This window comes from Ictidomys tridecemlineatus, chromosome X, assembly GCF_052094955.1.
Source record: "Ictidomys tridecemlineatus isolate mIctTri1 chromosome X, mIctTri1.hap1, whole genome shotgun sequence".
NCBI classification, from domain to species: Eukaryota; Metazoa; Chordata; class Mammalia; order Rodentia; family Sciuridae; genus Ictidomys; species Ictidomys tridecemlineatus.
The window spans coordinates 114919891-114941524 of NC_135493.1; the positions used below are offsets into that span (position 1 = coordinate 114919891).

The following is a 21634-nucleotide window of genomic DNA, read 5'->3' on the forward strand; positions in this document are numbered from 1 at the left end:
TTGTGAGGAAGGCATCTCACTTGAGAATGACAATGGGACAGATACTTGAGTGAGGACATCTGACTGATGTTGATATGTGGTGATCAGCCTCCATGTAGCTAAAGAATGAATGAATGAAGCAAATTCAGGGATCACCAACATGTAAGGGGCATAAAGAGGAAAGAGGAATGCAAAGAAGTTAGGAAGAAGTAGCCAGAGAAGCAGAATGAAAACCAAGAGAGTATGGCATCACAGACACCAAAGGATGATAGCATTTTAAGAAGGTGCCCAATGCCAATAGGTGCCAAGAAGTCAAATAAGACAAGGACTTAACATAAGATAGATTCTGGAAACCAAGGTAAAACAGAGGCTAGGATATGGAGTGAAAGGAAAAGATATACTTCAAAATCCTATGCCAACAAAATCACAAATGACTACATGGTCTAGATTTTTAAGATAACTTGTGAAAAGTAAACCACAAAATGATCTCTACATCTGATAAGACATGAAACAGGAAAGGAAATTTATAATTTTTTTGGTATAAGGGACTGAACTGAGCAGCACTTAACTACTGAGCCACATTTCTAGCCATTTCAGTTTCATTTAGAGACAGGGTCTCACTAAGTTACTTAGCGTCTCACTAAGTTGCTGACTGAGGCTGGCCTTGAACTTGTGATCCTGCTACCTCAGCATCACCAGAATTAAAGGTGTGTGGCATCATTCCTGGCTTAATTTCTTTACAAACCACTATCAACCACCCACCAACATAGGTTATGCTTAGTACCTGAAATGGTGGAGGGAACATCTAACACCCAAACCAAAAAAAAAAAAAGTGAAATTCCTAAAATATTAAGCAAAAAGATTAATCATTCGGATGTTTGGATACTAGCACTTGTAAAATGCCACATCCAAGATCTGTAATGGCACTAGTCAGGTGTCCCTAAAGGCCTTCCCCAGGACCCTAGAGGCCATGTACCCCCTTCTAATCAGGCAGAATGGATTTGAATATCAGACCACAAAGGAAGTTAGAAGGAAGAGAGAGGGTTGCCATCAGCACAGAAACAAAACAAAATGAGAAGAATTAGTCAACCCAGCTAGCCTAGTACCATTCCTGATAAATACTAATCCCCTTCCACCAAGAACCTTCACTTCAAATCCCCTCATCTCCATGACTAATTCAGGTTGGCATTCTGTTTTCTGGAACATGGAGTCCAGCCAAACCAAGCTGACAAGCATAAGAAGGAAACCTAAGAACTGAATAAAGAAAAATACATCAGCCACAAAAACCACAAACTGCTGTCCTGAATAAGAAAGGGCCCTTGCTCTCATCTTCAACAAGGCCATGCTTCAAACAGGAGGCAGGAGAATCTCTACTGATGCCAAACAAACATTAAGAGAATCAGATGGTGGGACTTGTTACAATGCATTGATAAATCCATGCTGAGTCATTTGTCATATAGAAATGAAAACTCTTGCCCCAGGGCAGTTCTCTACAGTATACCACAAGACCTTCTGATGACCAATTGCTGTCAAATACATGTGTCCAGCTTCAGATCTCACCAAAACTCCAGACCCACTGAACCTGCCAACTCTTGGTTACTTCCTCTGTGCTCTCAGAAGCTCAATTCCTAATATACAACACTGATCTATGACACCATTTTCTCCCGGCACCAGTTTTTCGTTTGAAAATGACATCATCACCCATCCAGTTCGGAAACCAGCAATCAGTGCAGAGAATGGTATGTATCCAATATCTGAACTTTGATCCTACAACTTCCTAACTGTGACCATAGGCAAACCGTAAGTATTTAAAACCTCAGGTTTTGTTACCTTTTTAAAAATGGGATAACAGTAATTAACTCAAAAGAGTTAATGTGTACAAAATGCTAAGCATGTGGAAAATGTCTTTGTATAGGCAATTCTATCTTCTAGCCTGTTCCCCATTCACTGTTCTGGTGAACACCTCTGTATCCTTCTCATTTCAACTTATATATTACTCCCTTATCGAAGCCTTCCTTGATCAGTCCCTGTCTGTCCAGGCTAGGTCATACCTTACCCCCATTTTTCATCCTAGAAGCACAGTATAATTTGTGTTCACATCACATATCATAACTGTTTCTGGGGTCTCTTTGCTCTACTTCACACTTTTGCAGGTGCTGGTTCGTTCATCTTATTATCCTGCTGTTATTTTGACCTAGGGGCTCAAAGACATTGCTGTTAATAAGAGGAGTTTACTTAGGCCCATCAATAATTATATATTTACCTTGTGATGGTTTGGTTAATGAATATCTCCTCCAATAGCCTATAAGCTCTATAAGGGCAGGGACTGCTAGGGTTAGACCTCATTTTTATATCCTGAACACAGTACCTGAGCAGCACTTAACAGGTGTCTCTAAATATTAATTCAGTGAATGGCTCAAGAAGCATGTTTATCAGCAGAAAGGATACCTAGAGATCAAAAGAGAAGTCAGAAGGCACCAATCCAAGTAAGTGCTCATGGCCATCCCTTCCAGGGTCTTGGTAGAAGGCATTCAGGAACTCCTGTCCTAGCACTACAAAGCTCAGGATTCACTGCTTGTCTGATCATCATCCTAACCATTGAAGATCTAGTCTCCACATAACCAGAACATACTCTGCAGGAACCTGCACAATCATAACCTGGAGAGTCTGGGGATGAATCCCAGTGTCTCCAATACCTTTCCCCAACATAAATATGTCTCTACAATGGATGGGAATCTGGTGTTTAGAAGCACATATTTTTGTACCACAAGATCTCTAAATGCAGCCAACTACTACATCTGGGGCTCAGCTGAAGAAACAACTCTCTGTTCCAAGTTGGGGGTAAAATTGAGCTGTGTTGGCCTTGGGAGAGAATGGCATCTTAATTTCCCAATGTGGTACCAAAAAAGAATTTTCAAGAACACTTTTTAGGGGCTGGGGCTATAGCTCAGTGGCAGAGTGCTTATCTAGCACATGTGAGGCACTGGGTTCAATTCTTAGCACCACATAAAAATAAACTAATTAAATAAAGGCATGCTGTCCATCTACAAGTACAAAAAAAAATTTAAAAGAATACTTTTTAGGCTGTGTATGTAGCCCAGAGGTAAAGCATTTGTCTAGCATGTGTGAAGCTATAGGATCCATAATAAGCACAACACATGCTCACTAAAAGGATGTTTTTTTACTATACCCAATGGTTATTTATAAAGCAACTTTAGAACCTAGCTTTCTTATAATATAGAACTCTTAACAGGCAAATTATTTCAAAGGGCAGATTTTTTGGTGGAGGAAGTACGAGGGATTGAACTCAGGGACACTTAACCACTGGGGCACATCTCCAGCTCTTTTTGTATTTTATTTAGAAACAGGGTCTCACTGACTTGCTTAGTGCCTCACTTTTATTGAAACTGGCTTTGAAATTGTGATCCTCCTGCCTCAGCCTCCCAGGCCCCTGGGATTACAGGCATGCAACACTGTGCCTGACTCAAAGGGCATGCTTTCACATTGAACAGGCCTCAACTCAAATTCTGGCTCTGGGGCTGAGGCTGTAGCTCAGCGGTAAAGCGCTTGCCTCCTATGTGTGAGGCCCTGGGTTCAATCCTCAGCACCACATAAAAATAAATAAAGATACTGTGTGTTCGTCTACAACAAAAAATATTTTTTAAAAATTCTAGCTCTGATACTTACTACCAATGAATAAAACCTTCAATGAGCTGCTTGACCTCAGCCAAAGTCAACTCATTAATAGAGCAGTACCTAGAGCTTATGGTTTTAGGAAGTGCTAAATATATCACACATGGCTGAATTACTATTTTTAAGAAAGTTCTTTATATACAGAGTACCACTTTAAAAGATCAACTACTGCACCTTGCCTAACACAAGGTCCCATCCCCAGAAAGGACTCAGTGAACTCCAGGATCTTCTTCAGACTTCCAATCTAATAGTCCACTTCTTTATGAGAGTGTCCAACATCACTCTTCTATTTTAAGTAGAACTCTCTGTGAATAAATGATCCTTCTTCCTGAATTATACAATTGAAATGTTACACAAACCACCCCACTTCCTCTTGTATTTAGTGTTAAACAATAAACATAGTTTTTTATAATTTATCCTCTGCAAGCAGACACACACAGGCACACACACATCATTCTTCTGAGAAAATGACTTCACCACAGGAGTCAACTACTTCACAAGACAACAGCTGCAGACATAGAAAAAAAATAAGAGCTCTTTATCCAATGGAAAACACTGGAAAAGCTGAAGCTGTCTAAAGCTGTAATGTGGCCAGGAAAAAATGAGATATCACCTGTTCTTTTGTATCTGACATATAAAAACTGTAGTTTCTGCCACTTACAAAATAACTATTCTCCAAACAGCATTGTCCTAGACAGTGAGAGAATATGGAAGTACTGCTGCCTTTTATAATTGAAGGCACAAACCAAATGGAAAACAATTATGTACTGAATTAATTATAACAAAGAAAAGGTATAGACAGAACAGGCTGCTTTAGAAAAAGTAAAGCTTTCCTTGAAGGAGTTACCTAATGATTAAGCAGATAAAGGCGGAAGGATGCTTTATATCTAAAGATTGAGAACAAAACTCAAGGACTAGCCTGGTTTATCTAAAGACAATGAAGAGGAGTAGAAATAAACACGATAGAAAATACACAAGCAACAGAACAAGAAATGCAGTATTTGTGCATGGAGGTAGTTATATATCTTCCCTGAAGGGTAAAAGATGGTCCATCAAAAAGCCACATCCTCAGCCAGGCACTGTGGCACACACCCGTAATCTCAGTGGCTCAGGAGGCTGAGACAGGAGGATTGCAAATTCAAAGCCAGGCGAAGCAATGGCAAATCACTAAATAACTCAGTGAGATCCTATCTCTAAATAAAATACAAAATCAGGCTAGGGATGTGGCTCAGTGGTCGAATGCCCCTGAGTACAATCCCCAGTACTCCCCCCCAAAAAAGCCACATCCCCAAAATTCAAAGCTTGTCTCCACTCTTTCACTGGCAGAGCCCTACTTCATTACTTACCCGGATAAGGGAAGCCTGATGCCGAAGGGGTTTGGCTCCTGGACCCCCAGATGAGGGTCCCTCAGGCTGGACAAGGGGCTGTCTAGCTTCATAAGGAGCTGAAAGAGCAGGAGAGAAAGTTAGCATGGTATGCAGCAATTCCGTCCAAAAATTATGACTTCACATTTAAACTGATATAGCATCTGCTTTTCAGGGAAGAATTGGCAAAGGAATTAGAGCATAGGCTCAAAGGGCCACCTAGGACAGATGAATCCTTGGGCACAATTTCACTAAATAGTCTAAAGACATCCAATGAATTCATACTAAAGCAGAAAAATATTTACATCAGGTTAACATTAAGGAATAAAGTGTGTGGCTGAAATAGTGAAAACTTTAATTGTGATTTAAAAAAAAGAGTAGCTAGAAAAGTGCCATGTTAAAAGTATCCAAATTCTAGATGAGGTAAATTCTATATATGCCTCTGTTTAAATATCTTCTATTCACCATCCAACCCTGAAGAAAATCAATATGCATTTTGAATACTAAAAATCAACATTACCATTTATTTTTTTAAAATAAATGGCACTGTCTTCCTTCTGTATAATATAAAAGACAAAACCGAATAAAGTACAAAAATGAATAAATGTATTTTATATTTATACTATTCTGCTATTCAGTAGCCAAACTTCAAAAATGATTTCACTACCTTTAAAAAAAGTTTGTAAGGCCCAAAAAATAATGGGTTTTTTTTTACTTCTTTTGTTTCCAGAACACTTAATAATAACCTTGTCAATGTGGCAGGAAGACAGTTCAACATAACCAGGTAGTATTTAGCTCCAACAGAAAGGAGCAATTCTCACCCAAGTTGAAACTATTTCTCATCTCTGTGGGTTAACAGTCCAAGTTCTGGACAGAATGTAAATACATAAAATACTTTTTTTCTTTAGTTTATTTATAAATAAAATTAAATGGAGAGCAGAGCAGCCTCTTATGGGATCAGTTTACCACTGTTCTTTCTAAAATAAAGAAGGTATAACAACAGTACATCAAAAACAAAATACTACTGGGCTCACATCTGCTTTCTATATTTCTTCCTAGCAACTAGAAAGCAATATAATAACATATTAAAATATCAAAATGATTGCCTGGAAAATCCTTAAGTAGATTTTCAGAACCTACAAAGAATGGATACAAATAGAAAAACTGAAAAAGAAATATATATTGAAAGCACATAATTCAAATTGCAAAAAGTAAGTCAGCTGATACCTTGTGACAAGTAGGATTTTTTGTAAGTTATTCCATGTTGATTGAATACTGACTTCAACACTTAATACCAACTGCACTCTGCCAAAAGATTTTTTTTAAATGGTACTGAGGACTGAACCAGTGAGCTTTACCTCCATCTCTTTATTTATTTTATTTTGAGACAGATCTCACTAAGTAGCCAAGTCTGGCCTCAAACTTGTGAGTCTCTAGGATTGCAAGCATGCACCATAGTGTCTAGCTTGCCAAAAGATTTTAAACAATTAACCATAGCATGGTTGGAATCACAGTGGTCATAAAGTTCACCTGGGAGGCAAAGCCCATGAGTTCCATGTGCTTCACATTAGAAGGAAGAGGCTCTTATTTGCCAGCGGGAGATGTGAGGAAGGAAACCACTATCTGGCCTTCACCTCCAGTCCCTCACCTACAAGGTGTTCCCTTGGAGGGAGGAAGATACAAAGTGAGAGGGAGGGAGGGAGAGGTTATTTTCATCAGGAGGCCTAGATGAGGACTCAGTGGCATGAAGTCAGGGAAGGGGGTGTCATTCTGAAGGTAGATTTCCTCTTCCTACTATATGGAAAGCCTGATCTCACCAACCCTGCCTATGACTAATATGAGTGTCTGAAGTCCATCAGGCCACATATCTGACATATATTCCAGTCAGCTGTGTAAAGTGATATTCAGGTCATCATCAGACCAGTCTGACTTCTGGCTCATTTCTCAATTGGACCTGAACTCAGGAACTTAAAAGGTAGGGGTTATTTATTGTATTGGCTTGCTTTGCTCCCAAATGAAACCCAAAACATTCAATTCAATGCAAACAAAGTAATTCTTCAATCACTTTACAGGAGGTTTAGGAAGGAAAGAGAAGTATCATCTTTCTCCAAAGGAAGAACTATTTTTAAAAAACCTTAAGATTTCATCACTCCAAAGTTTACTATCAAACTAAAACTCTGCCAGTTTCTTACTTATGACACTAAGACCTAGAGATTCCACTACTATGTGCCAGAGAAATAACAGCATATGTCACAAAAAGATTAATGCAAAAATTGTTCATAGTATCCTTATTCATAACAGCCAAACACTGGGAAACAAGTCAAATGTCCATCCAGAGAATGACCATCAAATTGTAATATAGTCACATTTTGGAATCTACTGAATAATGACACAAAAGGAACTACCAGGACCACTATAACAGTGAATTTCAACCACTATGCTGAGGGAAGGCCCGTAGACACAAATGAATACAATCATTCTGTATGTTACCATTTGCATGAAGTTCTAGAAGAGGCAAGATGGTGTAACAAAATCAAAACAGTCCTTGTGAGGCTGGGGATGTGGCTCAAGGGTAGCTCGCTCGCCTGGCGTGTGTGCGGCCCGGGTTCGATCCTCAGCACCATATATAAAGATGTTGTGTCCACCAAAAATTAAAGAATAAATATTAAAATTCTCTCTCTCTCTTAAAAAAAAACTGTCCTTGCATTGGGGAGTAGGCAGTGACTGGAGAGGTTATCTCTGCCATAATGGAAATGTATTTTTATTTAAGTGGTGGTTACACAGGCATATTCATCTGTTAAAACTCAAGCCAGTCTCAGCAATTTAGCAAGGCCCTTAGTAAGTTAGCGAAATCTTGTCTCAAAATTAAAAAAAAAAAAAAAGAAAAAGGACTGGTGATGTGGCTGAATGGTTCAACATCCCTAGGTTCAATCCCCAATACCTCCCACCCAAAAGTGTGCGTTTATCATGTATAAATTTTACCTCACTTAAAAAGTATAAAGAGAAGTGTCTGTTCAGGTCCTTGGCCTGATTGGGTTATTTGGGGGATTTGTTTTGTTTTGTTTTGTTTTTGTGTGTATGTTTAACTTTTTGAGTTCTTTATATACCCTATAGATTAGTGCTCTGATACGTGAGGGGTAAAAATTTACTCCCAAGATGTAGGCTCTCTATTCACCTCACAGATTGTTTCTATACAATCAATCAATAAATATATGAAAAAATGTTCACCATCGTTAGCAATTAGAGAAATGCAAATCAAAACCACTCGAAGATTTCATCTCACTCCAGTCAGAATTGCAGCTATTATGAAGACAAACAACAAGTATTGGCGAGGATGTGGGGGAAAAGGTACACTTATACACTGCTGGTGGGACAGCAAATTGTGCAGCCAATATGGAAAGCAGTATGAAGATTTCTTGTAAAATTGGGAATGGAACCACCATTTGACCCAGCTATCCCTCTCCTCCATCTATACCCAAAAGACTTAAAAACCGCATACTAGGGGCTGGGGATGTGGCTCAAGCTGTAGCACGCTCGCCTGGCATGCAATGCGGCCTGGGTTCGATCCTCAGCACCACATATAAACAAAGATGTTGTTGTGTCCACTGAAAACTAAAAAATGAATATTAAAATTCTCTCTCTCTCTCTCTCTCTCTCTCTCTCTCTCTCTCTCTCTCTCTCTCTCTCTCTCTCAAAAAAAAAACGCATACTACAGGGACACAGCCACATCAATGTTTATAGCAGCACAATTCACAATAGCTAAATTGTGGAACCAACCTAGATGCCCTTCAATAGATGAATGGATTAAAAAATGTGTCATATATACACAATGGGATATTACTCAGCAATAAAAGAGAATAAAATCATGGCATTTGCAGGTAAATGGATAGAGTTAGAAAAGATAATGCTAAGTGAAGTTAGCCAACCCAAAATACCAAATGCGAAATGTTTTCTCTGATATAAGGAGGCTGATTCATAGTGGGATAGGGAGAGGGAACATGAGAGGAATAAATGAACTCCAGATAGGGCAGAGGGGTTGGAGGGAAAGGGAGGAGGCATGGGGTTAGAAATGATGGTGGAATGTGATGGACATTATTATCTAAAGTACACGTATGAAGACACAAATGGTGTGAATATACTTTGTATACAACCAGAGATATGAAAAATTGTGCTCTGTATATGTAATAAGAATTGTAATGCATTCTGCTGTTATATATAAGTATAATTTTTTTAAAAGTATAAAGAGGCATGGAAGCATGGACATCTTAGCATAGGCTGCTAAAAGTCCAGAAAGAAGCAGGATGTTTTGCTGGCACTGGGCAACTTAGAAGCCCAATTTGAATGGAATGAAAGGATGGGGCAAGAAATAAGAGTACAGACAAGTTTTTTAAATAATATAGAAGGTAGAACTTAGCGACAGGCTGACTCAGTATAAGAAAATCAAATTGACCTATGAATTTAAAACCAACTTCCAAAGCTCAAATAATATTAGAAAGAGAAAAAAGACCTACTTCTAAAAATAGAGAAATCAGGCAAGGGAAACGATAAGAGGATAATGAAGAATTTTTAGCCCTGTTGAGTTTTCAACACCAGTGGGATATTCAACTTTCAGGAAAGTGATTTTTTTTGTTACTATCCATTAGCAATGTCATCTTGCATTTACACAGGAATTAATTTCCCAAACAGATTTTACATTCGTGTTCTTACTGAAGCTCATAACATCCCTAAAGGACACTGTGACTGTATGTTAAAAGAGGCAAGAAAACTATGGTTCAGAGAAGTTAAATGGCTTGCCCAAATTCATGTAGCTAGTCACAGAATCCCAGATCTTCTGATTCCAATCCAAAACTCTTTCCATCATGTCATCCCTGCTTCTCTCTGCCAGTTTACAGTCTCTCTAGTTCAGCCTAGCACACAGTTTTGTTTCTGTGACCCTCAGGAAGCCCTACTATTTTCAATACAGCAAAAAACCCCACAGAAACTGGGTCATTTTCAGTCACTGCCCACCAAATAAAAGGGGGAGGGGGGCTATAGTACAGCCAATCCAAAAATACCTTACATCGGTCCTATCATAAAACTGGGAGCCTAAACCCTAGAAGGACAAGATGCTGCAGTGAATTTATGGAGCTTTAAACATTACAGTCCAGGCAGCCAACTTTGCAAGTCATCCTCAGAACCAACTAACATATTTTACCACTAACATAGCCAGCAGAGCATAAATGTGAGCAAGCAGGCAGCCCCACAATTGTGTGTATTGCATGCTTTTCAGTAAAATCCTTTCCCTTAAAATCCTTTCCCTAGCATTTCCTTTATTTTTATTCCAAAACACAAGAGCTCAATATTTTCACTTATGTGCTCAGTCTTTAAAGGGTGGATCAAATCATTTGCTTTTGCATAGCTACATTTTAAAGAAATTTCATAAAGGCAGCTATTATATAAAAATGTTTGATATGTTTGCAAAAAGGAATAACTATTACCCAAAACTGAAAATCTTTAGCATGCTATGCTCCTATTTTACAAAATCTGTATATGAAAGGTTATACCATATAAATAGTTGTTTACAAGTCTAAAGATGAATGAGTTTCTAGGACAGGAAACAAACCATTAATGTGATATATTTAATTTCATTTTCAAACAAAAACCAAAAAAAAAACCTTGCTTGAGAATATAAAATTAAACTGAGCCATGTTTCCAAAGACAAGAGTAATTAAATCAGGAAATTAAGCAGCTGGTAGCACTGCTGCCTGGTAGATTCAAAAACCTCTAAGACACTGCCTGGGACAGCTGACCCCCAGGTTGCATCTTACCTGGATGCATCTGTTCTGTGCCGCTCCGCAGTTTGCTGTAGCCATGGCTCAAGGGCACCCTCTGATAATGAGGCGGGGAAGAAGGAGGGGAGGCGAGGGGTGACATCGTGGGAGACTGTGCTTCCTGCTTCAAAGAACCAGAGCAGAGTTCAGAGGCAACTACTTGAGAAGACTGGCATTCTGAGCCACGGTTAGGAAGCAGAGCACAACTCTACGGCCAGTGACCCAGCTAATTTAACAAATGGGAGAAATGTTTCCTCTAAAAAAATGCAGCAAGGTTAAAAGGCAGTGTCTGAGGATTCAAAAGTCTCTCAGAGAACAAAGTCTCACCAGTGTTACCTAAATCATTAAAACAAGCCTGAAACTCTTTCAGTTATTCTAATAATATTTTCCTTTAAAAAAATGAAAGACACTGACCATATGAAATAACATTCATTCTCCCCAATTGTTATTTCTTTGTGGATAGATTCAATGTTCATTCATTAATAAAGACTTATATTTCCTGGATTTACACTTATCAAGTCTCCCAGCAAATGTAAATAATGAAATAAATATATATATATATAATTAGTTCATTATAGACATTATAGTTATACATACTATTGGGATTCATTTTGACATAATCTCACATGCATGGAATATAATTTGCTTCAGCTCAGTTTCGAGTAGTTCCTTCCTCTTTCCCTTCCCTCCTCTCTCCCCCTGTTCCCCTTTCTCTACTCTATTGGTCTTCCTTCTATTTATTTATAGTTTTTTAAATTGGTACTTTATAAATATTAAAAGTGAAATTCACATTGGTATATTCATATACGCATATAGCATAACTTGATCAATTTCACTCTACTGTTCCTCCCTATCTAACCCTAACCCTAACCCTCCCCTTCTATTCTCTTCCTTGACGCCACTGATCTCCCTTCTATTTTAAATTTATATTTTAAATCCTTAATGCTAAATATTCTTGGAGCTTACTCTGCCAATGTAAAATGTTAGCATTTTTACTTTCTTTTACACTAAGAGACTGCAAACAATACATTACTGCTAAACCACTCTGACTAGACTTCTCCTAAATACTAGGATGAAGCCTTCACAAGCTATAATTTGAATCCCAATTCGAATATGAACCTGATATAGGACCCTAGGCAAGGTCAACAACCTGATATGATGCTGGATTTCCTCCTCTTCTTCTTCTTTTTTTTTTTTGTTTTTGTTTGTTTGTTCTCTCAAACACTACCAATAAAGTAGTAACTTTGTGGTACCCAAGTAATAAGGGAACAGTGTTTTTTTTTTTTTTCAAAACACAGAGACTACTGGTTTCCTTAGTCTAAAGAGATATATATGATCTGAGCTACTGAACAAATACTCTTTTTTTAAAAAAAATATTATATTAATATAATATTTATATTATATTTATATAATATTTAAAAAATATTTATATTATATTTATATAATATTTTAAAAATATATTATATATATTTGCTTTCAAGTGTATGCTCATACCCAGAGAATGGTTATGACCCCAGCCTCAAGTGAAAGGATAAGCCTTCATTCACACAGCCAGGGGACCAGGCCTGGAAATTTCCCTTGGTATCAACCACTGTGTATTTGGGGATCTTCATTCTTCTCCAAATGTTGGCAGGGAAACATGTCAAAAAATATTGACTAGAAATTCCTACACCACCCTTTTTTAATATATCCTTGAAGAGCTAGTTTAAAATGTGTAAGAAGCAATAGTAGATGCAATTAACAGGATGTGCTACACGTCCCTTAACTATTAATATAAAATTTTTGCAGCAATGCCTCAGATATTCAACATCATCAAGGTGAGCCATAAGTTAATCCTCCAATATAATCCTTTAATGTCCATTAAATTTAAAATTTTTGATTCAAGTCTTCCTAAAATATACCATATTTCTTTAACATGTAGAAAACACTATGTCAAATATAATTTGACTTCTCTATGTGGTTCAGATTCCTTATCAGAAATATGAGCTCTTGCCTTGGTGTCCTCAGGGTTTACTCATGTGTAGACTATTTATCTCTTCTTAATAGGCCCATTCTTCTGAGATTTCATATTTTTGTCTCTACCAATTAACATCTGACTATTGCAATTAGTGGCCTAATTTTAAAAGCCCATTCTCCCTATTCTGGTTCCAAAACTGCTAAATAGGTAATAGCAGCACTCTTCAATATGGCATTCCAAACATGTCCCCTTGAAAGGATTCCCTGGTGTAAGGAACATAGTAAACACAGATCTCCAGGTCTCTTCACAGCAGTACTTCTTAGGGTCTGTAATGTGCCAATATGCACTATGAATTTCCAAGACTGAGAGCTAAAACTTTCCCCAAAAAATGAGATAAGAAACTGCATTTTCCAAACATATTACCCAGCAAAACCTTTTCTCCAGACTTCTTTTTTTGGAAGAAAGGGCCTATTAACTCCTAGAAGCTACATTTCAAAGAACCCAGTAAGAAAATGGATGACCTAGAGAAAGCAAATAAATGTATTAAATCAGTAGCCTTATTTTAGATACAATTCTACACTTAAGTAGGCTCTAAAGGGCCCCTGGATGACTCATGGTAATTCCTATGCGTCACACTCTTTTTCTTGCTACAAGGAAACTTTACTGGCTCACTTCCAAGTCTATAATTGTGTTCCAGATGGTGAGATTTGCTGGAAGCTTAACAACCGACATGAGGTCCTGCTATGAGAAGTTTCAGGATCAGAATCAAATGAACATGCCTAATTGGATTGTTTACCTGTTTATCCTCATCGTCCATTCTTTTGAAGGAATTTTTATCCGCGGTTAAATATGGAATCTGAACCTTAGTTCCATGCAGCTCAGCCGGGTTCCCAAATCGTATCTCCCCATCGTTCTTTGACATCATAAAGCGAGGCAGAGGCAGTTCTTTAGGACCAAAAAGAGAGAAGCTCAAGTGAGGCTTTAATTTAAAACTGCAAAAAAGGGGAACTCAATGGCCAAAAAGATGAATCATTTTTGAGGAAATAATTCAGAACACCAAATATAGATTCAATTAGGCACAATGAGGATTCATAAAAATATCATGATAGAAAAATGCTATGACTTTAACCAAGGTATTCTAGCTTAACACCTGTCAATGCTGTTGAATCATTGCAAAACAAATTCAGGAATGACCTCCTGTTTCGTCCTATAGTTCAGTGCCAAGAAAAAAAAAAGATATGACATTGTATAAATACAGTAAGTGACAAATGGTATCAAGTAAAACTTATGCAATGCTTAAATATGCCAGATGCAGTGTTCAGGAACTGCAAATATTAACTCAATTAATCCTCACAGAAACTCTGTAAGATACAGCTATCATTATCAATACCCTTTATAGATATGAAAACTGGCATGAAAGAACTCAAAAGTGTCCCCAAGATCACAAAGCTTCGTCTTTGAATGAGCCATGTTTTGAACCCAAGAAAGCTGGTCCTTAACCAGGACTCTACATCAAGGTCTCCTATTCCTAGGGCAAACTTACTGGGTAGAACAATTTTTCACTCAATGTAATTCTTTTTTATGTATTTTTTTATTTTTATATGACAGCAGAATGCATTACAACTTTTATTACATATAAAGAGCACAATTTTTTATATCTCTGGTTGTATACATAGTATATTCACACCAATTCGTGTCTTCATACCTGTACTTTGGATAGGAATGATCATCACATTCCATCACCATTAATTACCCCATGCCTCCTCCCTTCCTAAAAAATCAAATGCCAAAAATGTTTTCTTTGATATAAGGAGGCTGATTCGTAGTGGGATAGGGAGCGGGAGCATGGGAGGAATAGATGAACTCAATGAAATTCTTTAAGGAACTTTCATATTCAATCTCCATTTGTCTTTACATAACATAATAAGGAAAATATTATCAAGTCCAAGCAATCAATCTAATGTGCAACAAGATTCTAATGTCAAAACCATTAGCCACTCACAATGCAACAAAGAACTGAACTGCAACAGTCTGGTGTATTTACTTATCTTTCAAATTTCTAACAAAACTATTCTGAAAATGGAAGTGATACTTTGGCACACTTATACTTCTCAGCACTGCAAATCACACACAATCACATAGCACAAAGACTCACAAAAAGGAGGATAATATTACGGATTATGCATAATGATTTGCATCTGTATCCATTGTTCAGGATAATACTCATCAGCTTGGCTTTGAGCTTCCATCAGCCCTCCATTCCAAAAACACAGCTGTAGTTCCAATGATTGATGCTGTGCTAAAGCCAGAAAACATCTTAGCAACAGCAAGTATCCTAGCTCCCCAGGCAAAGAAGGCCCCTGGTTCTCCAATATCCACATCATGTTTATTTTTAGTTGCTATGTCCACATTTGATTCAAAGAAGCAGGCAATATGACAAATCCCTGTGTGATCAATCAGCCAAGGGCCCAAGAGACATAAATAGAGGAACCAATCTGGAAAATTAAACCAAGACTCTCCTCTAAAGAGAGGAGAGCCGCCATTTTTAATGTTTTATTGTTTCCCAACCTTGGGCACTTCTCCAGCACTCAAGCAGGAATGGATTTCAAAAGTCTTGCATGAGAAAAGAAACTCTAGAGTCTCAGTGAATCAAATATAAGCCAATCTATGTTCTATTCTCAGAAAAGAGTCTCAGCACACTCTGCAAAAACCATCTAAAAAGATGGAACAAGATCATATAAAATATTTTGTATCCTGATCTGCCCATGAAACAATGATTCTACTTCCAAGTATTTCTTGAGGAAGAAAACCAAGAGATTCTCGGGATTTATAAGCCCCTGAACAGTGTTTTACTGGCATTCGAAAGACCACTCTAGGGAACAATGCAACCTGTGGTGTTGCTAGGACTTAAATAGAAGTCCCAGATGCCCTTTAGCAAACTGTCATTTCAAACATTCTCCCACTCTGACTATGGCATTTCTACAGAACTGTTCGCCTAAGAAATAAACACACTCTCCCAGATGGCCATCAAACAGCAAAAGACAAAATATGGCTAAATTTCTCTTGTACTTTCTTCAGTCATGTGGTTTTAAACAATCTTCATTTAACAGAACTGTAACCATACACAATAACATTCTTATCATTGAAACCTTTCATGAGGGTGCCATTTCCCTTAAGCTGCTAAAACCTATTTAAAAATAAAGACTCTATAACTTTACAGTCTAAATGTTTTTCCTTGTCATACACACACCAAATTTAACAGTGAAACTTTATTTAGGAAATTAATCAATAAAGTATATGCTATGCAATGATGTGTGTCAATAAATCATAGGAGAAGGTCCTTTTATAGTAGTTCATTAGAATCATAGAATGTCTCTCAATGAGAAGCCACCCAAAGCAACAATTGTTTCATAATGGTATCTTAGGTTACAGTCTTTGAACATAGAAGTGCTTTGTATACTATTTTTTTTTTCTTTTTGGTACCATGGGTTGAACTCACAGGTGGTTTAACCACCAAGCCACATCCCCAGCCCTTTTTTATATTTTATTACAGACAGGGTCTCACTGAGTTGCTTAAGGCCTTGCTAAATTGTTGAGGCTGGGTTGAACTCACAATCCTCCTGCCTCAGCCTCCTGAGTTGCTGGGATTACAGGTGTGCATCACCAAACCAGCCTGCTTTGTATATTAAATGACTGTTTTTCCCTTCCACTAAAGAAGCAATGCCTCCCCCTTTTCAAACATGCGGGCCTCTAAAAAGTAAGGAAAAATCTTGTTTTTCCATATTTGATGGCGACATAGATAAAAATATATTTTTTAAAAATTTCCTCAAAATGTAAGAAAAAAATGTAAGTAGCATATACTCAATAATAATGGCAAGTTGTACTGGGCCTCAATTTACTGATAACTGGGAGGGGTCAAGGCCAGGCAAAAGAACCCATGTTCCATCTAACATGTTTACAGTCAGTCATTCAATCCCATTCACTAGAAATATAATGTGAGTCAAATACATATCTGTGCATTTTGTAGAAGCCATGTTAAAAAAACTTTTTTTTAAAGTGTGAAATAAGCTACTCATAAAAAGACAAATACTATACAATTCCCTTTATATGAGGTATCAAGAATAGTCATACTTGGAGCCGGGTGCAGTGGTACACACCTGGAGACTTGGGAGGCAAAGGCAGGAGGATCACAAGTTCAAAGCCAGCCTCAGCAACTTAGCAAGGCCTAAGCAATTTGGTGAGACCCTGTCTCAAAATAAAGAAAACAAAAAGGGCTGGAGATATGGTTTAGTGGTTAAGCTGCCCTGGGATCCATCCCATGTACCAAACCAAAAAAGAAAAAAATGAAGAAGAGTTGTCATCAGATTCAAAGGAACAGAAGTAGAAGGATGGAAGGATGGTTGCCAGGGAATTGGGGGCAAGGAGACAGGGAGTTGTTTAATGAGTACAGAGTTTCCTTTTTGCAAGGCAAGGTGAACAAGTTCTAGAAAATGGATGCACAACAATGTGAATATACTTAATACTACTAAACTATACACTTAAAAATGAGTAAGATGAAAAATTTAATGTTATAGGCATTTTATCACAATAAAACTAATTTTAAAGTGTCTAAAAAGTGAAATTTAACTGGAATACAGCCATGCTCTTTTGTTTATTTATTGCCCATAGCTACTTTTATACTATAAGCGATGAATAGATGAGACAAAGATCACATGGCCTACGAGGTCTAAAATATTATCTGGCCCTTTACAGAAAAACTCTGCTGACCCCTATGTTATACAATGCAAAGGCTATCATGAAATGTAGTCCTACTAAATCAAAAAGTGGCATTTAACAGAAAAAAACATTTTACATTGCTTGAAGTTTTTTATTTAAATTTTGGGGTTATTTTTCTTTTCTTTCTTTTTTTTTTTTTTTTGTGGTGCTGGGGATTGAACCCAGGGCCTCTACATATTAGGCAAGCACTAGACCACTGAGCTAAATCCCAGCCCTTTACTCAAATTTTAAATAATTTAATTTAAAAATTAAATTCTCAGTCATACTAGCCCCATTTCAAGTATCCAATAGCTAGTCATATGTCTAGTAGCTACCACATTAGATAATATAGTTTTAGATGCTTTTCCAAACTGTTTGGCAAGGGATTCCCTGATTTTATAAGTACTTATAACAACCCCATAAGGCACCCCTTCTCCACGTGAGGAATTTGAAACTGCCAGAGGGAACTAAGTAAAAAATAGACAAAATAAAGATTTAAAATAAGGTAGTCTACAACTAGGACCCATACTCTTAGCCATTAGTTTACATTGTCATCCTGAAAATTAAAATTCTTCCTATTGAAGAATTGAATATTCAGCATTAAACTGTGGCACTTCAGAACCAGAAAATGATCTAGTGAAAACCGATTCAGAGGGCTGGGGATATAGCTCAGTTAGTAGAGTTCTTGCCTCCCATGCACAAGGCCCAGGGTTTGATCCCTAGTACCACAAAAAAAAAAAAAAAAAAAAAAAAAAGAAAGAAAGAAAGAAAAGAAGTAAAAAAAGAAAACCCATTCTGGTATTTACATTGCTTTGTCTTAAACATGAAGCAATACAGTGTTAGAGCTATGATCACAACATAACTTCTGCCTCCTGTCTCCCTTCTTTCCTACAGCTTTTCATTGTCCACTGAACTGTACCAGCTACTTACAAGTTTACCGAAAGTTATGACAACTGTGTCCTACAACTGTAAAGTGAATCCCTCCCCACACATTTTCCTACAATTACTATGGAAAAAAAATCAGGCCAGTCTTATCATCCCAATGTCCCAACTATCACACTATTTTTCATTAATTAATTTGAAAAAACACTTGTCAATTTGGAAATGGGCAGCTAGATAACCAGGTTGGAGAAGTGGAGGTTAGAGTGGGAAGGGTGATGGTATAAATTTTTATGGAGGAAGATGCTGAATAAGTTACTTTTTTCTTTTTTGTACCAGGGATTGACCACTGAGCCATATCCCCAGCCCTATTTTGTATTTTATTTAGAGATGGGGTCTTGCTGAATTGCTTAGGGCCTCACTAAGTTGCTGCAGCTGGCTTGGAACTTGCACTCCTCCTGTCTCAGCCTCCCAAGCCGCTGTGATTACAGGCAAGCGCTACCACATCTAGCTGAATAAATTGCATTTATTGGGCATACCATGAGTAAAACCCAAGAGTGAATTAGGAGACTCACAATTTACTGGATTCTGTTACTACCAAGCAGTAGCCCTCTTATTTCACCTCCTTGGGCCTCAATTTCCCTGTATGTAATCAGATCAACTCTGGGTCTCTTCCAACTTACATCCTGTGTGTTCATTCTATAAACTCCATTTCTCTGGTAGAAGGGCTCCTCACAGGGGTCCATGAGTGGGCTCTGGGGATCCAAAAACCCTTAAAGTTAAAGGCAACATTTTTTTAACCTATCATCAATGTGTATTTCCCAGTGAGATTCAGAGTCTTTACTGGATTATCATTGTTCTGGGATTCTTTTGACAATCAATTAGGTTGGAAACCATTGCTCATAAGGTTGAAAAAAAGAACTTTGGAAAAGGAGAGAACAACAAATGAGCTGAGACTATGGGCATGGCGTAGAGGAGTGGAACCCCTAGAAGAACACAAATGGCCAGCTGTATAGTGGGTCATGCTGCATAAGTGAGTCCCTGGAGCACAGCTAAGAAAGAGAGACAAGTATGAAGAAAACTGCCAAACTAACCACTGAAGAAAAAAAGGAAAGAAACACTGAGATGAACTTTAACCAAAAGAGTTAAGTGACCTCGGCTAAATGGGAAACCCTAACACAGTATTTAGTATTCAAAATGCCATCTAATTAGACTTATTAATACATGTATATGCTTGTGTGTGTGCACACACACACACACACACACACACACACACATATCAGCCCACAGTCAGCTATACCCTTACCTCCTGGGCTTTTTACTCCTTTCTGGCCTACCCTAAGGAGTGCTCTTTTCTATAAATCACCAAACTAGTTGTCATGCTTAAAAGATTCCTCTTAACCCTAAGAGTCAGGAAGGGTTTACCAAACAAGTAGAGCATCTCAATTCAATCAGAGAATCTCTGCTTTTGTTGTTCCTTGGATAAAACAATTCTTGTTTGGGAAAAGAAGCCATGGAAACCAGGACTCACTGTTGCAAAATCTTTCTTTATCTCTCTCAAAGGATCTAAAAAATCTCAAGCAAAGGAAGTGAGGCAGCAGGATTAGAGTCCCTACCATCCCTAAAGTTTTGACTTTGGCTTACAAAAAACTTTCTCAGTTTCAGCACTACTCACATTTTGGACTGAATAATTTGGGGTTGTTAAGAGAGAGGGTCCTGTCCCATACCATATAAGGTGTTTAGCATCACCCTTGGTTGCTACCTACTAGTGCCTATAGCACCCTCTACAATAGTTTGACAAGCAAAAATACTCCCACACATTGCCTAGAAAGAATTTTAAAAATCATCTGAGTTGAGAATGACTGTTTTACACATAAGTGAGGAGTCAAAAGGAGTTACATGATGTTTACCTTGGGAACTTCTTGGTAGTAGACTTATAAATACAACAGTGTTTCACAAATTTGGGGATTTCATAAAACAGTAAAACTCTCTCCAATAAATCCCCCAAATGAAGAAGACCAACATAAAGTTGCAAACATTTTATTTGGTCAAGAAGTTTATCCCAAACTATAACCCATTATTAATTTCATAAAAGAATACCTAACAATAGGGCCAAAAAATCATCTTAGAGTTAACTATACAAACCTCATTTTCAAAAAAAAAAAAAAGGCTCATTTTTTTGTCCTAATTCTTTCTCCTTCTATTGCAAACTGTGCCAGATTGCCACCAGACCATGAGCCAGTTTGGGAAACACAGCTCTAGAGAATACATAAATCACACCATTGTAACTGTAATAGAAATGAAACTACCAAAAGGATCATCAAAAAGAAATGAAGTCAGGTGCAGTGGTGCATGCCTGTAATCCCAGTGGCTCAGGAGGCTGGGGCAGGAGGATCAAGAGTTCAAAGCCAGCCTCAGCAATGGTAAGGCACTAAGCAACTCAGTGATACCCTGTCTCTAAACAAAATACAAAATAGGACTGGGGATGTGGCTCAGTGGTCGAGTGCCCCTAAGTTCAATCCCCAGTACCTAAAAAAGAAATCAGGGGTCTATCACCTTGAATAAGGTTAAAAAAAAATGAAATCTTTACTCACCCAATCCTAATTGAAATCATGCATTTCTTTCAGCTATGAATGTAGGCAACAAACAACAATATCAAAAGCAGTATCTGTGATTTTGTTACTCAACAAATCTGGCATTTTAATACCACATTACAGTTGTTGTATATAGATACTGTCTTTGTTTGTTTTTAATAATATCAGAGATTGAACCTAGGTCTGGCACATGCTAGGCAAGTACTCTACCACTGAGTTATATCACTAGACTTTTTGGTTTTGTATTTTGAGATAGGATTTTGCTAATTTGCCTAGCCTGGCCTGAAACTTGTGGTTCTCCTGCCTCAAATTCCTGAGAAGCAGGGGATTACAGATGTGAATCACTACACCTGGCAAGTTGTTAGAGACATCTTGATGTATTATCTATGCTCATTACTACTCTGAAAGTATGATAGTTACTTTGAAGACTGCTAGATCTTGCATTAATTAAAAAGCCAATATATATATATATATATATATATTGTTATTTAATAATTCCTTTTAATCATCTTGGCAGTTACTTCAAAACAATTGGTTTCCTTATAAATTTGTATCTTTGTATGCATTCTTAGTCTGCACACATGCTCAAGTCCAGTTCCCAGA

At 37.6% G+C, this 21634-nt stretch overlaps 1 protein-coding gene across 11 annotated transcripts in view; it reads right to left on the reverse strand.

Moving 5' to 3' along the window:
- Nucleotides 1-21634, reverse strand: part of Reps2 (RALBP1 associated Eps domain containing 2) — a 210590-nt gene that overhangs the window by 111922 nt on the left and 77034 nt on the right. For 8 of the 11 annotated variants that reach the window (XR_013431903.1, XR_013431904.1, XM_078035089.1 and 5 more), the window contains exons 3-5: nt 13600-13748; nt 10844-10970; nt 5019-5116 (exon numbers count right to left, since the gene is read on the reverse strand). Coding sequence is in view for 9 of the 11 variants with exons in the window: in XM_078035089.1 (XP_077891215.1) it covers nt 5019-5116; nt 10844-10970; nt 13600-13748 (374 nt within the window). In the remaining 2 variants the exon portion in view is untranslated. The remainder of the gene's footprint in view (nt 1-5018; nt 5117-10843; nt 10971-13599; nt 13749-21634) is intronic. The other 3 variants (XM_078035087.1, XM_078035091.1, XM_021722461.3) reach the window with 1 other exon arrangement.